General features: G+C 42.1%; 1 protein-coding gene across 3 annotated transcripts in view; it reads right to left on the minus strand.

The window, feature by feature from the left end:
• Positions 1-852: 852 nt before the first annotated feature.
• The window catches only part of RNF115 (ring finger protein 115), an 87,899-nt gene continuing 68,676 nt past the window's right edge, over positions 853-20,075 (minus strand). For 2 of the 3 annotated variants that reach the window (XM_007092586.2, XM_042993956.1), the window contains exons 5-9: positions 11,969-12,040; positions 10,738-10,810; positions 9,701-9,794; positions 7,134-7,249; positions 4,923-6,216 (exon numbers count right to left, since the gene is read on the minus strand). In XM_007092586.2, the coding sequence (XP_007092648.2) occupies positions 6,085-6,216; positions 7,134-7,249; positions 9,701-9,794; positions 10,738-10,810; positions 11,969-12,040 (487 nt within the window). In that variant the 3' untranslated portion in view covers positions 4,923-6,084. Of the gene's footprint in view, positions 876-4,922; positions 6,217-7,133; positions 7,250-9,700; positions 9,795-10,737; positions 10,811-11,968; positions 12,041-20,075 lie in introns of those variants that run through there. The other variant, XR_006220538.1, reaches the window with a different exon arrangement.

A 20,075-nucleotide genomic window follows, 5' to 3' on the forward strand; every position in this document is an offset into this window, starting at 1 on the left:
GAGGGGCGTCTGGCTGGCTTGGTCAGAACAGCATATGACTTTTGATCTCGGGGTTGTGAGTTCAAGCCCCACATGGCGTGTACAGATTACTTAAATTTAAAAAAACTTAATGAAAAATACTAAAAAAAAATAAAAGCATTACTGAAATCACAGCAGCTTTTGTTATGTATTTTTTCATTAAAAAATCCTAAAAATACAACAATCATCTTGTTATGAGGAGTCTAATAATTTTTGGACCCTAAAATTGGTACATCTTATTAGAAAAGGTAAAGAACCACAATCCTACACCCCATGAGTCACAAATACGCAGCTGAAACAGGAAAGGCAACAAACATATAGACTCTACTTCCGTGGATACCAACTAAGTGCAATTTGGCAAAACGTTATAAAGTTTTTATGTATACAATCTTAGAGTTGAATGACTATAATTCCATGTATCTGGCAGGTATGAGAGATCAAAACCTCATAATGTCCTTTGGATAAGACAAGGGCTCTAAGTGGATCCTAGAAAACATCTCCACTTGTACACAGTCTCCTTTAAACCCTTGGAGCAGCCCTGTGCTTCCCAGGCTGAGTGCTAAGACGCTGACATTACCTTAAGCTACACTTTCCCCCCACAGGATGGCCACTTGTGATATATTCCCTCAAGTTCCTGCCTCAGAACTTACGTGAGACTCATTCTGGAAACTCTCCATACGAGTATGCTTCCTGGGGTGCCTGGGTGGCTCAGTTGGTTGAGTGTCTGACTCTTGATTTTGGCTCAGGTCATGATGGCAGGGTCATGGGATCGAGCCTTGCTTCGGGCTCCACACTCAGTGTGGAGGGTTAGGATTCTCTCTCTATTTCTCTGCCCCTCTCTCCCACTCGTACTCTCTCTAAAAAGTAAAATCAAAAAACAAGTGTAGAATTATTAAAAAAAAAAAAAAAAAAAAAGAGTATGCTCTTCTGCTAGTCCCCAAACTCCCAAATCCCTGTTGGTTTATTCTGGTGAAAAGCACTCTTATCTTCCCATGTCCCTACTTCAGAAGCCAAAGAGGGCTTTCCCTCTCATCTGACTATCTATTTACCAGCCCTGCTCCTTCTCCTAACATCTGTCTTCCTTCACAGATGTCAGTGGCCTTTCTAGATCAGCTCTAAAAACTCTGAACAAGGAGGGCACCTGTTGGGATGAGCACTGGGTGTTGTATGGAAACCAATTTCACAATAAATTTCATATTTAAAATAATAATAATAAAAAAAAACTCTGAACAGCCCCTCCTTTCCAAAAGCCCCAAAGGCTGTTTTGTTGTTGTTTAAAACCAGACACAGGGGCACCCGGGTGGCTCAGTCGGTTAAGCGTCCGACTTCGGGTCAGGTCATGATCTCACAGTCCGTGAGTTCGAGCCCCGCATCGGGCTCTGTGCTGACAGCTCAGAGCCTGGAGCCCATTTCAGATTCTGTGTCTCCCTCTCTCTCTGCCCCTCCCCTGTTCATGCTCTGTCTCTGTCTCAAAAATAAATAAACATTAAAAAAAAAATTTAAAAAAAAACAACAAAACCAGACACAAACTATGATTCCCTCTTGATTAGTTTTTGTTAAGACGGACATATTTATAATTTGTATTCCTTGAGGAAAAGAGCATGTGGACACCAGGGAGAAAGAAACTGAAGCATGCAGAAGGTCAAGAGAAGTCAATTTTGTATCAATAATGTATTTAAAAAAACTAAAACTAAAAATCAATAGAAAATTATATTTGTGTTCAACTAATTATACTACAGAAGCAGAGAATGATGAATACTCTTTCCTCAAAGCCATTTTTCCCCTCAACACTTGATGTCTGCCCAAGCCAAACAGTGCCCCACAGCAGAGAACTATGGAAATGCAAGGGTCTGAGGTATGTACAGTGAGAGAACTGGAGTGTGAGGCCCCAGCCCTCTGCTGTACCTCCTAACTTGACCTCAATGGCCACCACAGCCCTTTGTTCCTCTGGTGTGAATGTGCATATATATATATATATATATATATATATATATATATATATATATATATGTGTGTGTGTGTGTCTATGAACACACACACACACACACACACACACACACACGGAATCTGTTTCTCCTATTAGCTACCTAACCAAAGTGAGAGTTGTTGCGAAAAAGAAACAAATTCTTCCCCAGAAAAAGTCCTTCGAACTTGAGAGCTAATTATTGGATCAGAGAGAGTATTGCTCAAAGAAAACATGTAACAAGCACTTGCTTAACTGTTGGACAGCAACTGTTGACAACTAAAATTTCTAATAAGCTAAGGAAGCTATTTAATTCATAGCCATCTCCACATCCCCCACCCAGAGTAATTCCTTTTAATTATAAATCAGAACATTGTAAGGAAAGACTCCAGGAGCTATAGCAACAGAGGCAAGCTGCCATCTGGATCCTCCACATTTCCCAACTCTTCAGAGAACTGACAGTAGGAGCTTGGAGGGAAACAGAATTTTTGAAGCCAGGTTTATTCCTCCTCCCTGCTCCCAATTTGTTAGCTTAGAAACTTTAAAGACATTGGAGATTCCAGCTAAATGTTCACCACTCTGTCCTTCCCACTTAACTGAGCAGTTCTGTCCAGCCAGAACTGACCCATACGAACGAGAGTTAGACTAACCCCTCGGGGGGAAAACTACCCGAGAAGCGATCATCACTTGGCGGCCAGTAAGGAGTTGTCCTGTATTACTTCCCAACTTCTAAATTTACCAAGCTCTAGGTGGTCTCTCCAAAATACTTTTCTTCCCCTCTAATTTCAAATGATAGTGGACAAAGGGAAAATAAATAAAAGACATTTATGAATAAGAAAACAATCTGTTTAGCTCTGCATGGAACCTACAGGCCATTTAGTATGAATGTAAAGGCCTCAAGTAGAAGGACTCAAGATCTGAAACTGCACCTGTTTCCTCTTCTCTTTAACAACCAGGGAGAGCTAAATCTCTCTCCTTGGCTATTAAGACCCCAGACTCCTGAGTCTGTAAAGCATTCCAACCGGAAAAGAACGGACATCTGAAAAGTCCAGGCTATGTAGTTGTCCACCTTGGGCACTATATCTAAACTGTTTGAAACATTTAAAAGCAAAGCATTCCTGGAAATAAACTCTTAGCCGTAGCCATGTTCTGGTGTGAGACTAATGAATCTACAATGTTTCTTCCTAGAATGGGAGGCATCTCAGATTTCTTCCAGGTTATTTCAGGTTAAGGAAGAAAAATAGATGTATGCTGTACACAGCAAACTGGCTCTCATTCCGTTTACATTTCTTTCACTTTTTAACCCTGGTACTGAGGCCTCTAAGCAAAGCAGACATTTCTGATACAGACACACTGTTTACTTGGTAAAATTTAAGTGGGATGAGTATCACTCTGCTGGGTGCATCATTTCTATTTTTCCTCCTGTGATGGTTAATTTTATGTGTCAACCTGGCTGGGCCAAGGGGTACCTAAATATTTGGTCAAACATTATTCTGGGTGTGTCTGTGAGGGTTTTTTTCTGGTAAGGTTAACATCTGAATAGGTAGACTGATTAGAGCAGACAGACTGCTCTCAGAAAGAACATCAGTGCCAGTGGACCTCATCCAAACAGTCAAAGGCTCAACTAGAACAAAATGTCTGACGCTTCTGCTAGCAAGGGGGAGCGCCTCCTGCCGGAGTGAGGACACTGGTCTTTTCCTGCCTTTGGACTCAAACTAAAAAGGCTTTCCTTAGTTCTCAAAATTTCCACCAGCTTCTGTACTGGAATTAAACCACTGGCTCTCCTAGTACTCAAGCCTTTGGGAATCGGACTAGAACTATACCATAAGCTGGCTGCTGGATCAAGATCTTGAAAACTTCTTAGTCTCCATAATCACCCAAGCTAATTCCTTATAATAAAATTCTAAGCGTGTGTGCGTGCGCGTGCACACACACACACGCACACACACCTTATTGCCCTACTGACTGTTTCTCTGGAGAACGGTACCCTAGTCCACACCTTAACCTAAATTAACCTGGCACTCCAAGATACCTCCTAGGATAAAACACAAAGACTCATTAAGTGGGAGGGGTACAGGAAACAGGAAGGAAAAAAAAAGCCTCATGCCCTCTATCAGAGCAAAACAAGTGAAGAAAATTTCAGCTGAGACTGACACTATTTGCTATTCTGTGTATTAAAAAGGTAATTCCGTACCTACCACTTTGTTTCTGACCCTTTGTGAAATGACAGATCTGCTCTCGTTCTCCAGTTTTCTAGCTGAAGTAAAAATACAACGGCCTGTCCTGGCATCTCCAGACTCTTAACAGGGACACAATTATCCTAATTTTTCTGACACAGCAAACGCTGTTCTACTTGAAAACTACCATGTGCTCTGTCAGCACATGGCCTTTCTCCATCTAAGTAGTGGCCATTAAATATTCAGAATATACCTCCTCCCCTCCCCCCCAGCTTCTTGACCCTGTCCCCCATTCAAAACTGATGTGCAGTTTGAGGCTACCCATCAATGTGCACAGTAAATAGTTCACGGTCTCCAAAGAAACAATCTCTGCCAAGGTAGGACATGAGAGACACAGGAGAAAACATCTTTTATTCCCTCTGGGCCCAACCTAAATCATACTTTTGTGGTGACAATTTTAGAGGCAGGCTGTTAATTTAGCAAGCCATTCTCCCACTTTCTCTCTTCCCTCCCCTACATGTTTACCCTCCATCAAAGATATCTCTAACTCCCTTCCTTCACCCCCAAACCAGTGTATGATGGCCAACAAATATTGAGGAAAGAGTCGTAGCCAAGGGAGAGACTCATCAAAGAGTGGCCGTCTTGTTCTGCTCATTCCAAATTGTGAAGGGCTGATGTGACCAAACAGGGGCCCCTGTGACATGCACTAACAGTGGTTACATGTCCCCACCATTTCCTTTTGAGACTTTGAAGTTCCAACAACATTCTTGATCGTCTTCATTTATTCAACTTTAAACACTTAAATGCTTCAAAGAGCATGTGCATGTGCAATGAGACATTGTTAGGCTGAAAATCGAAGGCCCACCTCTCCAAGGCCAAGTTGTTTTGGGCATGATCACAATAATCAGTTTGATTCCAAGTACAGCCAGAACCAAGCAGAACAGAAAGATTTCAGAGATGATAAAAAGGGCTTAAAAAAATTAAAATGAGACAATGTGAAATCTCAATTTCTGAAGACCAATGAATTACTAAAAACAGTGAACTGGCTGTAGAAGCAGTAATGAAGTAATTCCTCTTCTGAGGGAAACTATTTTAAGGTCCCCATGACAAAAGGCAGTAAACAATGAGTTGCGAGTCATTTAAAAAAGCTCCAGAACTAAAGATTTCAAATATCTGTCCTTCTGTGCCTGTATCCTGCCCAACTCATTTCCAAAAGGAACCAGAATCAGATTCCCACCAACGTAAGATTTCTAAGATGCGTCATGTTGGCTTCTGCAGAAACTGCACCTTGTGAAGTAGTCTTTAAAAATTAAAATGAGAAAACCAGAGAGTACAACGATAAGCCACTTTCTCCTCCCCACCAATTTTTCTTTGATTTTCTGAGGATTCAAAACAAAAACAAAATCATTTGTCTCAGATTCCTGAATTAACCTGACCTCGCTTGGTGGCTAATGTGGCCAAGAGCAGATGTTTTTGTACAATTAAAACAGGAAGACTTTTTATCAGCAGGACTTTAGGGCTGTGGTTCCACTGTATCTACTATCAAATACACTAATGGTAGGCTGGAGGTTAGATCAGGAAGTGGAAACATCCACTACAAGGTAACATGACAGTTGGTGGGACCCTCGCTAGACTTTAAGGTAGAGTGATTCTATTCTGGCAGGGGAAACCCACATAATCAAGTTTCACACTTATAAAAGTATCACTCTGAATTCAGGAATCAGAGGCATTTGGTTGTAGATACAATTCCATCTGTAGATACTAACTTTAAATTGAGAGAAGAAAAAACACTCACTGCATTAATATTATGGGTTGGGGTTTCTTATGCGATTCCTAAATCCACCTACTACTTTTCTGTTTTGATACAATTGACAGCTGTGATAAGAAGACTACCACAGCTGTGGCTCAGATGCGGGCTTTTCAGCTTCAGAAAGTCCATCGGTCGTGTAGCTGGCTGTCACTGCTATATCTGTTGCTTGCAGAGGCCTCAGAGTTCTGGGTTTGCCGAGTAGAGTCCTCACCATTTAAGCTCTTCCTACACACAGGACACGTGTCATGCTGCAACAGAAGGAAATCGGTCCATGTAAACAGCCTGGCCTGAGAAGCCAGAGGTGCTAAAACACTTAAGAAACCCTGAGAGCTGGCAGGCCAAAAGACAAAAAGGGCATGCACTCTTGCACAGTACACACTGGGCTCAAAGATGGAACACCAGCACATGTTCAAATGGACCTTGAAACAGAAATGACAGAATTCCAGGCCAGGAGCTTAACAACAACTACCACACGTCACCAAACAGAACTAACCAGATATGGTGACCTGACATGGTCTAGAGCAAGGGTTAGGAAACTTTTTTTTTTTTTTTTTAATTTTTTTTTAACGTTTTTATTTTTGAGACAGAGAGAGACAGAGCATGAAGGGGGAGGGGCAGAGAGAGAAGGAGACACAGAATCGGAAGCAGGCTCCAGGCTCTGAGCCATCAGCCCAGAGCCCGACGCGGGGCTCGAACTCACGGACCGCGAGATCGTGACCTGAGCTGAAGTCGGACGCTTAACCGACTGCGCCACCCAGGCGCCCCTTAGGAAACTTTTTGTGAAGGAACTGGTAATAAATATTTTAGACTTGGCAGGCCATACTGCCTGGGTCACAACCACTCAACTCTGCTGACGCAGCACAAAGGTAGCTGCAGACAATTGGTAAACAAATGAGCGTAGCTGTGTTCCAATGAAACTTCCTTTACAAAAACAGGTGGCAGGCCCGAGACCTGTAGGCTGTGGTTTGGTAACCTCTCGTCAGAGAAGTTTCCAAACATAAGAGTGATCTAAAAAACAGTGACAGCACCAGCAGGAGTTAGGAAGGGACTAAAATCTGCTCTCCTTGGCTCTCTGTTAACCCGGGACCACCTCCCGCTCTGCCCCGCCCCAGAAGATGTGGCTGGCAGAGACAGCCCATCACACACGAGAGCCGGCTGTACTCACCAGTTCTAACCACGGCACAATACAACTGCTGTGGAAAAAGTGGTTGCAGGGTAACTGCCGGACTTCCTCTTCAACTGTGTAATCTTCTTTGCACACTGGACACTCTAAACCCATATCTGTTGGGAGGAGGAAATGCCTTCTAAAGTAAGGCGAGCAAAAAGAAGGAAGAAAAAACTAGTCCAGAGGAATGCATAAGAAAAGATACAAAGTGTACCCTAGGCGGAGGTAGGAAGCACAAACTGCGCTTCACCATGGGGGAGGAGCTGGGAGTAGAAAGGGACTTTTGTGAAAAGGAGGATCGACGAACGGGCTTAGTCCAGAAAGGCCTACTTTTCAACATCGAGGCTTGCAAAAAATAAACCGGGGCTTGGATGATCTGTTAAGTAAAACAGGGAAAGCATCTTCCCAGACGTGTGATATCCTTCTGGCAGTTTCTACTGAGGAAACAACAGGCAATCTGTCCACTACAACCACGGGATATATCTGAGCAATCTCAGCAGTTCCCAGTCAGTGTCTCAAGCCACTTTAACCCTGCCATTTTCCACATTTCGCGTCCTCTTTCAGAGTGGTTGTCCTAAAGCCCTCTGGACAAGTTAACTAAAAGCTGTACCAGGAGGTGGTGCTGCAGAATTGCAAAGCCCAAGGACAGCTCAGGCTCCAAGTCCAGAGACAAGAAGCCCTCTGTGAGGAAATGGCTACACACTAACCTGGGAGTACCAGGCAGCAAACTCGGGGTCTCCCAAGTCTGGCTAATGATACCAGCTCCTCCTCTCCAATGGCCAGCATGTGCTACATACATGCCCATAGCACTCAAGGGCCCGGAATAATAAGACTACCAAGAGTCACTCTTTCCTCTCCACTCTTATCTAACACCTTTACCTCAATTCCACCTTTTATTTATGACTGGTCCACCGGAACAGCCTCCCAGGAAGTAGGTATCCTTGACCCCAGCCTTCAACCCTCCAAATTTATCCTATGCTTTGCAAGCAGCTCATTTCCCCTAATACTAGCTTCAGAGCACCCCCCCAGCTGGCACCTCAAAATCACCAAATTCAAAATGAAAACCATCACATCACTTCCATCCCCAAACCCCACTAGACCAGGGGTGGGGTGAGGGCGGTGGTTACAATCCTCCACCCTGATAGATGGCAGCACCGCCTCTTGTAGTTCCTGAGCTGCAAAATCTGACAGTCATCTTTGACCCTTTACCCTCTCTTCCCATTAGGCAATCGGTGATGAAAGCCTTTCTTCAAAGTGATATTGAGTCTACCCTTCCCCATCTGTTAGCATTGCCACTGTCACCTGCACCCCGCCTGGATGTTGCAGCAGCCCCTTGAATCCCCGTTTCTGCTTTCTTTGCCTTCCAATCTATTTGAGATAATACCTCCAGCCGAATCTTCCCTAAAGAGCACCTAAATTCCCTCAATCCTCCATTTGGGGACCTATAAAACTTGCCTGCTACCTAAAACATCCAGCCCTAACTACTCTGCCAGTTTCAACGTCCGCTCAAACAAGGCCTTTCTACCCAATCATACCTCCCATGCTCCCAAACCAGACTGCATTTCAGGGTTCATCAGGCCACTCTCCTTTTCCCTGGTCCAGACACTATGCCCATGCTGACATTCTCACACTGGTTCATACTCTTCCTTGAACAGAATGACCTCTCTGAGATGGCCTATCCTGTCTTTTAAATCTTCTGACTCTAAACAGGAATTTGTAGTGCAAGAAACTACCAGTTCGAAATAATGTTCCTTGTCACTAAATTCCTTCAGTGCTTAAAAGTAAAAAAACTGTATCTAATGTACCTGACTGTATCTGACAGAATAAATGTGAAACAAATTCTCAGCCTCCAATTTTTTTTCTCTTCCTCAGTATCATCTACTCAATACTATTTTTGATACTGTTTTTTATGTGTATTCATTTTGAAAGAGAGAGAGAGAAAGGGAGAGAGACAGAGAGGGAGGGAGACAGGACCCAAGCAGGTTCCGGCTGTCTGCCCCGAGCCCAATGTGGGGCTTGATCTCACCACTGTGAGATCATGACCTAATCTGAAATCAAGAGTCAGATGCTTACCTGACTGAGCCACCCAGGTGCTCCTGTACCGTTTTCTAATCATTTAGTTGAGTTTTGCTTCTCCTAGTAAGTTCTTCAAAAAATCAAGTCTTGGGGTGCCTGGGTGGCTCAGTCAGTTAAGCGTCCGACTCTTGATTTCATCTCAGGTCATGATCTTACAGTTCATGGGATCAAACCTCATGTCAGGCTTGGGATTTTCTCTCCCTCTCTCTGCCCCTCCACAACTCGTGCATGTGCGTTCTCTCTCTCTCTCTCTCTCTCTCTCTCTCTCTCTCTCTCTCTCACAAATAAATACACTTAAAAAAAAAAAAAAAAAAAAAAAAAAAAAAGACTAACCCTAAATGAAAAGGTAGGCCCTATCTTCCACTTACGGCACCAAGTAGCAATTTTAGTTAGGAGTGCTACAGCTTCACCTGAAGATCCTTAGTACAGGAAGGTGCTGCGATTTTGAACGGAGATCAGATTTGACAGAAGAAGTATGGAAATGAACCTACCAACTTGTTCCTGAGTTACTGTCACTGTTGGAAGAGATGTGATCTTTTCTTTGTCAGCCGGGGGAGGCCCTGTGTTTTCCAGTTGTCCTAAAAGCTACAAAAAAGGAAAAAGAAAAAGAAGAAGAAGTGGCAGACATCCTACCATCCCTGGGGAGGGAGCTGCTCCAGCTGAGAACAAACAGTGCATATATTAGAAATGTTAGTTGCTCTTACTTCTGCAAGGCTCTGAGAGGCTTGGGTTTCCCCTTTCCTGCTGCCGGAACACTTGTAATTGCTTTACAATTTCAGAGTGACATCAGTATAACCCTACAGACAAACCCATCATTGCAAGGCCCACCTTTGGGCATAAAGCAATTTCAGAGGCAGCATAAGGGTTGTGATGTCAGGAGTAAAATTAAAACTGAACAAAAGGTAATACTTAACTGGTCTAAAAACTTCATTCTGCTGGAAGAAATAAAAGGGTAAGAGTATGGAAAGTAGCATCAAGTAAGCCAAGAAATAGGTAAATTACTGCCTATGAGAAGATTTGGATATAAATGACATGCTTTCTATTCTCAGCAATCCACAAGGGAAATGAAAACTATTTAAACTAAAATAAACATAAATAAGTGGAAGCGATTATATATGTCATGGGAATACCTTTTTCTCTGCTTCCTTCCCCTACTTTGCTCCATCTAGCAGAAATCCCTGCTTCAAACATGTGAGGAGACCCTCCTTTTTTGTGAAGTAGTTGTTAACAGGATCCTCACAGGACTGAACAAGAGGCCAAAAATACAAAATACTGTTTGTTACAGGAGAAGTCTTTTCTTCCTACAGAGGTGAAACCATCTTCTAGAAAGTCCCTAGGACCTCGAAGGTACATGGATGCTAAACTAAACCCGTAAACCATTCATCCCTTCAGTAAAATGGAAACCCACAAGCTCAAAATATTAGGGAAAGCAGAGTGACTGCCATTCAGAAAGTAGCAGAAGGAAAGCAGGAAGCCTGTGGAACCATGAGACACACTGAACAGACACCCTCAAAAGGCAGCTCCTCACCTGGGTTACAATGGCATCAAGCCCTGTCTGACCCCAGGCATAGTCCCCAGGGTTGGAGTGCAGCATCCCGCTCCTATACATGAGATGAGACAGACAGCATTAGACGGAGTGACCAGGCTCTGCCTCACACCACAGAAAAAACTGGGAGATCCCGTTCTCTCTCAGAGCTGGAAAGTCACTAGTTCTCTAAAATCAAATGGCAAAGAACTTCTCGGTATTTTTAAGGTCAAAGAGATTATCCAGAAGTCGTCTCTTACTCTCTTTAAGTAAGGAATTTTTACTTAATCGAATAGAACATAAAATGTGAAGCTACCTAAAATACCACATGACACACCAGAGCGAAAAGAGTGACTCATTGCCTATTGGCTAAGAAAAGTTTGTCTTCTCTACGCCCATGTAGAGTAAATATAGATGGAGCTGCTTTTTAAGGAGAGTTTTCCCTCTGTGACTGGCCAAAATCTGTAGCAGACTTCCCTCATTCGAAGAGGCTGCCCACGGTCCTGGACAATGAGGAGCTTTCAAGGAGAGAAGCGGCCACAGTGGTCTCTGAATCACAACCTAGAGCAATTACAAAAGGGACTCGGCAGCCCCTCTTTTTGGAGCTGCTGGTGCACTACCCTGGATGACAGATGTCCAAGCTCTTTGGCTGGAACGTGTTAAAAGAAACTAGAGGCTGGAAAATAGGGTAACTGAGTGGAAGGACCGAGGACCCTCTGAGCAAAGGAGGCTTCCGAGGCGGAGTCGGAAGTGGTATGTGATTGCTTAGACAAGAAGAAATTCCATCTTAACTTCTATCATACTTAAGTGACACTCTGATACTGAAATACAGCCTTTTATTTCTCCTGAGATACCTTCTTACTTTAAGAATTTCAGCAATTCTTAAGGAATAAAATCTTTCCGTACAACCTACAGAAGAAACTTGCAAGTCAGATACCAGCTTGGCAGGGACCATCTCATTCCCCTCTCAACACAACTCTCAAACCAGAATATGAACCAAACCCGACACCTCCAGTGCCCAGACATCCTGGGGACCAGGATGGTCCTCAGGAGACTGAACAATAAAAAAATAAGTTCTGATTAAGTTTGGGCTCAGCAAATAAAGGCAATCTAACAGTCTGCCAATCAAATCTATATACTCACCTATTCAGCTCTTTCTCTTTCTCACAATGGTACATATACCTAAAATGCTGCTGCTCCAGCAAAGTAAGACAGAAGGCAATTCGCTACTTACCAGGAAAAAGGATGTGAGGATCCAGGAATTGCAGAATTTGCAAAGAATCCTGCAAATATCTGCTGTATTATGCTGTTGCAGGGGGAAAAAAAATTAGGTAAGACAAGAGACTTATGAAAGTACTCTACAGATATCTATGACTGACAATCAGCAACTCCTCCAACTACCATGGGTCCTCACTTACCATTGTACAAAAGGTAGCACCAGAAATCAGTCAACTACCTGGTAAAGTGCTATTTTGCTATTATGGCTATCTTCCTGAGCTCCGTGATCTTATGTATTAATAGATGTTTGTGAACTAGGCTTGAAATGAATCTGATTACATGGTGTAGTTTTCCAGCTATGTTCCTTGGACCTCTGGCAACAGTATTAGGCTGAAAAGGATGCTAAACCACTGGGATTTAGGCCCAGGCTGTAAACGGTAATGCCATTTTTATGTGTTTTACACATTGGGTTTCTACATGAGATATTATTTAAAGAGCCCTGTAAAAATTTTTTTCAGAATAATTCCATTTTACAAACATTTAGCAACATACTACATTAGCCCTCAAAAGGTGTTTCAATTGCTTCTAACACAAACACAATCAAATACACACACATCTGACATTTGTCATTCTCAATACTTAAGATGGCGCATCTACTCAGTCCTTTATACTGGTGAACTGATCTTTGTTACCCAGAGATAATGGGCAAAAGAAAAAGACTGAAGAAAGATTTGTTTTGTGAATAATATGCACATTTTTCTTTCTTTCTTTTTAATGTTTATTTTTGAGAGACAGCGTGCAAGTGGCGGGGGGGGGGGGGGGGGGGGGGAGGGCAGAGAGAGAGGGAGACACAGAATCTGAAGGAGGCTCCAGGCTCCAAGATGTCAGCACAGAGCCTGACATGGGGCTCAGACCCATGAACTGTGAGATCATGACCTGAGCTGAAGTCGGATGCCCAACTGACTGAGCCACCCAAGTGCCCCTTCTCTTTTTTTCTCTGGCTTTACGGAGATATAATTGATATGATACATACTTTTAACCCCCTGGGTCCCACTTTTCTTATTAGGCCAGTCAATACAACAATGGCAGTAGCCAATATTAGACTCTCCCTATTCCTAAAGTTCAACAGTAGATAACTAGACTATGTGTTTGTTTTAAAATAATTGTCCACATATTATTTTATGTTCCTCCTTTGAGTGTATGGACTTAGTGATTTAATTCGTTTTTTATTGAGGCATACTTCACATGAACATTATATTAGTTTCAGGTGTATAACATGATTCAATGTCTGTATATATTGTAAATGATCACCACGAAAAGGCTAGGTAACATTCATCATCATAGTTACAACATATTTTTCTGTGATTATAAGTTTTAAGATCTATTTTCTTAGCAACTTGCAAATATGTAATAATTATTAACTATAATGCTGTAATTACCTATAATTAGTATAAGGAACTATAATCTTTTTGCAGTTTTGATTTGCATTTCCCTGATGATATAGTCACGATGCTGTACATTACATCCCCATCATTTATTTTATAACTAGAAGTCTGTACCTCTGGACCTCCTTCACCTATTTCACCCACACCCTACCCCCTACCTCTGGCAACCACCTATCTATTCTCTTTATCAATGAGCTTTTCTTTCTCTTTCTTTTTTTTTTTTTTTTTACAATTCCACATATAAGTGAGATCATATGGTATTTGTCTTTTTCCATCTAACTTATTTCACTTATCACAATATCCTCAAGGTCCATCCATGTTGTTGAAAATGACAAGATTGGGGCGCCTGGGTGGCGCAGTTGGTTGAGCGTCCGACTTCAGCCAGGTCACGATCTCGCGGTCCGTGAGTTCGAGCCCCGCGTCGGGCTCTGGGCTGATGGCTCGGAGCCTGGAGCCTGTTTCCGATTCTGTGTCTCCCTCGCTCTCTGCCCCTCCCCCATTCATGCTCTGTCTCTCTCTGTCCCAAAAATAAATAAAAAACGTTGAAAAAAATTAAAAAAAAAAAAAAAAAAGAAAATGACAAGATTTCATTTCTTTATGGCCAAATAATATTCCTGTGGGCATGTGCTGTGTGTGTGTGGTGTATATTTATACAAAACACATTTTCTTTAACCATATCCATCAACAGACACAGGTTGTTTCCATGTCTTGGCTATTATAAATAACACTGCAATGAATATAGGAGTGTATATATCTTTTTGAATTAAGGTTTTCATTTTCTTTAGATAAATATTCAGAAGCGGAATTGCTGGATCATATGGTAGTTCTATTTTTAACTTTTTGAGGAGCCTCCATACTGTTTTCCACACTGGCTGCACCAAATTTACATTCCCACCAAGAGTGCACAAGGGCTTCCTTTTCTCCACATCCTTGGCAACACTTGTTATTTCTTGTCTTTTCGATAGTAGCCATTCTAACAGGTGAGGTGACATTTCACTGTGGTTTTGATTTCCAATTCCCTGCTTACTGATGTTGAGCACACTTTCATGTACGTGTTGGCCATCTGTATGTCTTCTTCAGAAAAACAGCTATTCAGGTCTTCCAATCCATTTTTTAATCAGATTGGTTTTCTTTTCTTTTTCTTTTTTGCATTATATGAGTTTTTTCTATATTTGGGTTATTAACTCCTTATCAGATTTGCAAATACTGTCTCCCATTCAGTAGTTTGCCTTTTCATTCTGTTGACGGTTTCCTTTGCTGTACAGAAGCTTTTTAGTTTGTTAGCCTGTCTATTTTTGCTATTGTCGCCTTTGCTTTTGAAGTCAGATCCAAAAAAAATCATTGCCAGATCAATGTCAAGGAGCTTACTGCTTACACTTTCTTCTAAAAGGTTTATGGTTTCAGGTCTGACATTCAATCCATTTTGAGTTAATTTTTATGTATGGCCTAAGATAGTGGTCCAGTTTCATTCTTTTGCATGTAGCTGTCCAGTTTTCCCAATGTCATTTGTTGAAGAGACTCCTTCTCTGCACTGTATATTCTTGGCTCCTTTGAGTTTATTTCTGAGCTCTCTATTCCATTCCACTGATTTAGATGTCTGTTTTTATACCAATCCCATACTGTGACTTACTTCTTGATAATGGAGTATGAGAGGACAACTTTCAAGATTAGTCATAAAAAGCATTGTGGCTTCCTCCTTTCACTCTCTCTTAAATCACTTTCTTGGAAAAGTGCCACATAAAGCAGTCCTGTGAAGACCCACATGATAAGGAACTGAAGCCGCCTCCCAATGGCCAGAACTAACTTGCCAGAATATGAGTAATTCTCAGTTGATCCTTCAGATGACTGCAGTAACAGCCAACGTCTTAACTGTAAGCTCATAAGACACTGGGCCAGAACCACTCAGCTAAGCTGTCCCAAATTCCTGACCCAAAGAACTTATGAGATGATTAATGTTTGTTATCTTCAGTCACTAAGCTCTAGTGTAATTTATTATACAGCAATAGATAACTAATCCAGATTTTGATGCCTAGAAGTATGTTCTGTTGTAACAAAAACCTAAAATGTGGGAGTAGATTTAGAACCCAAAAGAGGGTATAAGTTAGGACTGTGAGAAGAGTATCAGTGAAAGTTTGAAGAGCCTTGAAGGAACAGTAGAAGCATCATGGCCTTTGAGGAAGTTATGGGTGAGAGCTTAAGTGAGAAAGATCTTGGAAACTGGAGGGAAAGTGATCCTTGTTACGTAGTAGCAATAACAATATGTAAAGTAGAAGTTGTGGCTCATGAACTGGGTGACAGTCTAGCCAGTGAGATGTCCAGACAAGAAGGCAGAAGGTACCTCTTGGCTTCTTCTTGCTGCTTACATTAAAATGCAAGAGAGGGATAAATTAAAGGGAAAGATGGTTAAAGTTTATTTTGTTTTATTTTTTAGTAATCTCTATACCCAACACAGGCTCAACCTCACAACCCGGAGATTAAGAGTCGAATATTCTTCCAATTGAGCCAGCCAGGTGCCCTTAAAGAGGAGGATAGTTCAACAAAAAGGAGTTAAGACTAAATAATTCTGAAAATTCCCAGCCTCTCCAGATGGTTAATGATACTAAAATTAAGAAATGGCTTCCAAGCAAAGATCAAATCTATCCAGGGCATGGCCAAAGAAAATGGTTAATGAGGAAGTCTAGCATGTGGTTACCAAAATTCTTTGTTAAGGCCTCAGAAAGATCTACATAGCCTAAAGAACTATTCAATCAAACAACTGGGCTTCCAAGAGGCCTAAGGGTGTTGTATTAGTTCCCAAGGACTACTATAACAAATTCCCACAAATATACAGCTTAAAAAGAAAGGAATTTATTCTCTCATAGTTTTGGAAGCCAGATTCTGAAATCAAGATGTTGTTAGGGTTAGTTCCTTTAGAGGCTCTCAGGGAAAACCTGTTCCATGCCTCTCTCCTAGCTTGTGGTGGTTCCCAGCAACCCTTGCTATTTCTTGGCTTTTAAACACTTTAATCTCTGCCTTGGTTGTCATGTGCCTTTCTTTCCTGCGTCTTCTGTATCCAAATTTCTCTAAGAATACCAGCCACTGGATTTGGGCCCACTCTAACTCATTATGATCTCACCTTTAACTTGATTACATTTGTAAAGACCTTATGCCAAATAATATCACATTCACAGGTAGTGGGGTTCAGGACCTAAACATATCTTTTTTTTTTTTTTTAATTCGTTTATTTTATTTATTTATTTTCATCTTCAGTTATTTTTGAGAGAGACAGCAGACAGACAGTGTGAGCAGGGGAGGAAGAGAGAGGGAGGGAGACACAAAATCCAAAGCAGGCTCCAGGCTCTGATCTGTCAGCACAGAGCCCAACGCAGGGCTCAAACTCACAAACTGAGATTATGAGCTGAACTGAAGCCGGAAGCTTAACCAACTGAGCCACACAGGCTCCCCTGGACCTAAACATGTCTTTGTGGAGAATACAATTCTACCCACTACAAGTACTGTCCCTTAGCAATACCAGCAGAAGCCCAAAGCAAAAAGGAGATTATCTCTGGAAAAGATATGTGGGTGTGGCTTTTCCTAAAGGCATGAATCTCAGTAACATTCATAAGAGACTCTAAGTTTTAAAAAGAAAACACTGCCAGCTTAAATTAAAAGGTACAGAGGCAAAGCTAAATGAAAAGAAGCCTCTTGGGCCCTTAAAACTCTAGTGGCAAGAAACAGACTAAGAAAACTATGCAGCTGCAAACCTGGACTACTTTTCATGGAAAAGAAAAGATAACTCACAAGGTGAAACCAAGAGCCTAGAAGGAGGAAACAAGAGCCACAGAGCAGCATTCCTGGGCAAAAGGAGAACTAAGTCCTAATCAAGGAACTGCCAACATTTATACAGATAACAACAGAATGCTATAAATCAGTGACTTCTTGGTGCCTCCCATTTTCTCCCTTTTTAAATAGGAATCTCGGGGCGCCTGGGTGGTCAGTCGGTTAAGCATCCAACTTCCGTGCAGGTCATGATCTCATGGTTCGTGGGTTTGAGCCCCATGTCGGGCTCTGTGCTGACAGCTGAGAGGCTGGAGCCTGCTTCGGATTCATTCTGTGTCTCTCCCTCTCTGTGCCCCTCCCCCGCTCTCACTCTGTCTCTCAAAAATAAACAAACATTAAACAGGAACCTCCATACCTGTTTATTGTATGCCTATCCCATCACTGTATGTTGGGTGTGTGAGGGGTAGAAAATTTGTCTCTTTAATTTATAGGTGTTCACATCAAAAGAAACTGTTCTTGAGGATCTATACCCAAGGAGCCTCATCCGAGTGTGGATTTCAACAACCTGGATTTCCAGTGGGAAAAGGCTTTTGTGGATCTTGGGAAGTTGTGAGTATATTTTGCACATGGGAGAAATATAAGTAATTTGTGGCCAGAGAGTGAAATACAGTAGTTCTAAAATATGTCTACAAATCTTTAATACTCCTCCTTTCAAGGGGTGGAGTTTAATTCTCCTCCCCTTGAATGTGGGCTAGATCCAGTGACTCATTTCTTACAGAAAAATATGGCTGAAATGACAGTGTTTGGCTTCCAAGATCAGGATATAAAATGCATTATGGTTTCTTTCCTTTTCCTTTCTCTCTCTTGGATCACTTACTCTGGTGAAGTCAGCTGTCAAGTCATGAGGACACTGGAAGAGCCCTATGCAAGAGGTCCACGTGGTAAGAAATTAAGGCCTCCTGCCAAGAGCTATGCAAGTGACTTATCTTGGAAGTAGAGCCTCCAGCTCCAGTTGAGTGTTCAGATGCCTGCAGCCACAGCTGATATTTTGAATATAACCTCATGAAACCCTTTACTAGAACCACTTACTTAAGCTGCTCCCAAGTTTCTGAACCTCAGAAACTGTGAGACAATGTCTGCTAAATTCTGAATAATCTGTTACACAGCAATAAATAATATACCCTCCTTGCTGCCTAAGAACTAGAAGAGCAAATTACCACATGCTTGAACTAACCAGTAAGTAAATAGCAGAAATCAACTTCGAGAGAAAGCCTCGTGCCTTGCTCTAACGCTGACCCTGCACAAATGCTTGTGGTTGCCAGGGATGTTTTCAGCTAATGAGCTGCTGATTCCCCTTTCTTGGCTGCTTGTTTCCTGGAAGTCAGATGTTGGTTCCGTATCTCTGCAGCAGAAACAGAGAGGCTGCTCAGGGTAGCTTCAGCAAGTCTAAGAGCTATTGTGAGGAGATTATCTTCAGCTGATACACGCAATATTTACACTGAATTCTGCTGTTAAAAACATAAAATCTTGGGGCACCTGGGTGGCTTAGTCGGTTGAACATCCGACTTCGGTTCAGGTCACAATCTCACGGTTCATGGGTTTGAGCCCCACGTCAGGCTTTGTGTTGACGGTGCAGAGCCTGCTTCAGATTCTCTGTCTCCCTCTCTCCCTCTGTCCCTCTCTCTCTCTCTCTCTCTCTCTCTCAAAAATAAATAAACATTTAAAAAAAAAAAAAACCACATAAAATCTTCTCTTACTAAAAAAGTAATAGGTAGCTAAAATGGGGATGGGTGGGAGTGTGATGTGTGTGTTTAATCCACAGATAATAAAAAAACAATCCACAGAGTGCAGAAGGGAAGACACAGCTAAGAGGAGGTAAGAGTCTTCACCTCGTTTCCAGAGCTGTCCTTTCTCTAGGTTTTCCTCCTTGTTCTGGGGTTGTCCTTTCTGTCTCCTCTGCTTATTCCTCCTTATCTTCCAAATTTCTAATCCATCAGGCTTGGGTTCAATTCTCTGAGCTCTTCTATTTACTGTCTTGACTCTTTTGACAAATTTCACCCAGTTTTATAATTTTAAATACCATATACAAGCCACATTTCCAAATTTTACCTCCATCCAAGACTTCTGCCCACTCAACATCACCACTTGAATGTGTAATAAGCACCTAAACTTATCATGTCCCAAGCTGAACTCTTAAATTTTCTCCCCCAAATCCATTCCTCGTGTTCCCCATCTCCGCTGATAGTGACTCCAGAGTTGCTCAGACCAAAAACCTTAGTGTCATCCTTAACTCTGTTTCACCTCATATCCAATCTGTTAGCAAATCCTATTATGCCCATTGTCAAACTATATCTAGAATCCAACCATTTTTCACTACCCTCATCCAAGCCACTGGCATCTCTAGCTTACATTAATGCAACTGCCTCTTAAATGATTTCTCTGCTTCTGCCCTTGCCCTTATACTCTTTGCAGCCCCCCATTCTATTCTCAACATAGCAGTCAGAATGATCCTTTTAAGACACAAGTTAGACCATGTCATTTCTCTGCCCTAAACTTTCCAATGGGTTTCCACTGCACTCAGAATAAAAGCCTTTACGGTAGTCTGCCAGGCTCTACAGGATCTAATACTCTTCTCCCCATCCCCACACCCAGCCTACTTTTCTGTGATCTTACCTCCTACTCCTCCTCTCACTTACTCTGCTCCAACTGGCCTCTTCTTATGGGCACATTCCTGGCTCATTACCTCACTTCATTTATGTCCATTCAACTGCCTTCTCAATAAGGCCTTGTGCTGACTACGCTTTTTGAAACTTTACACTCCATAATCTCCCTTCCCCTTTTTTCCCACAGAATTTACTACTGCTTAGCAGTCTACTGATTTAACTTATTTTGCTTGTCTGACTTTCCCATTAAAAGCTC

The sequence above is a fragment of the Panthera tigris genome, chromosome C1 (genome assembly GCF_018350195.1).
Source record: "Panthera tigris isolate Pti1 chromosome C1, P.tigris_Pti1_mat1.1, whole genome shotgun sequence".
NCBI lineage: Eukaryota > Metazoa > Chordata > Mammalia > Carnivora > Felidae > Panthera > Panthera tigris.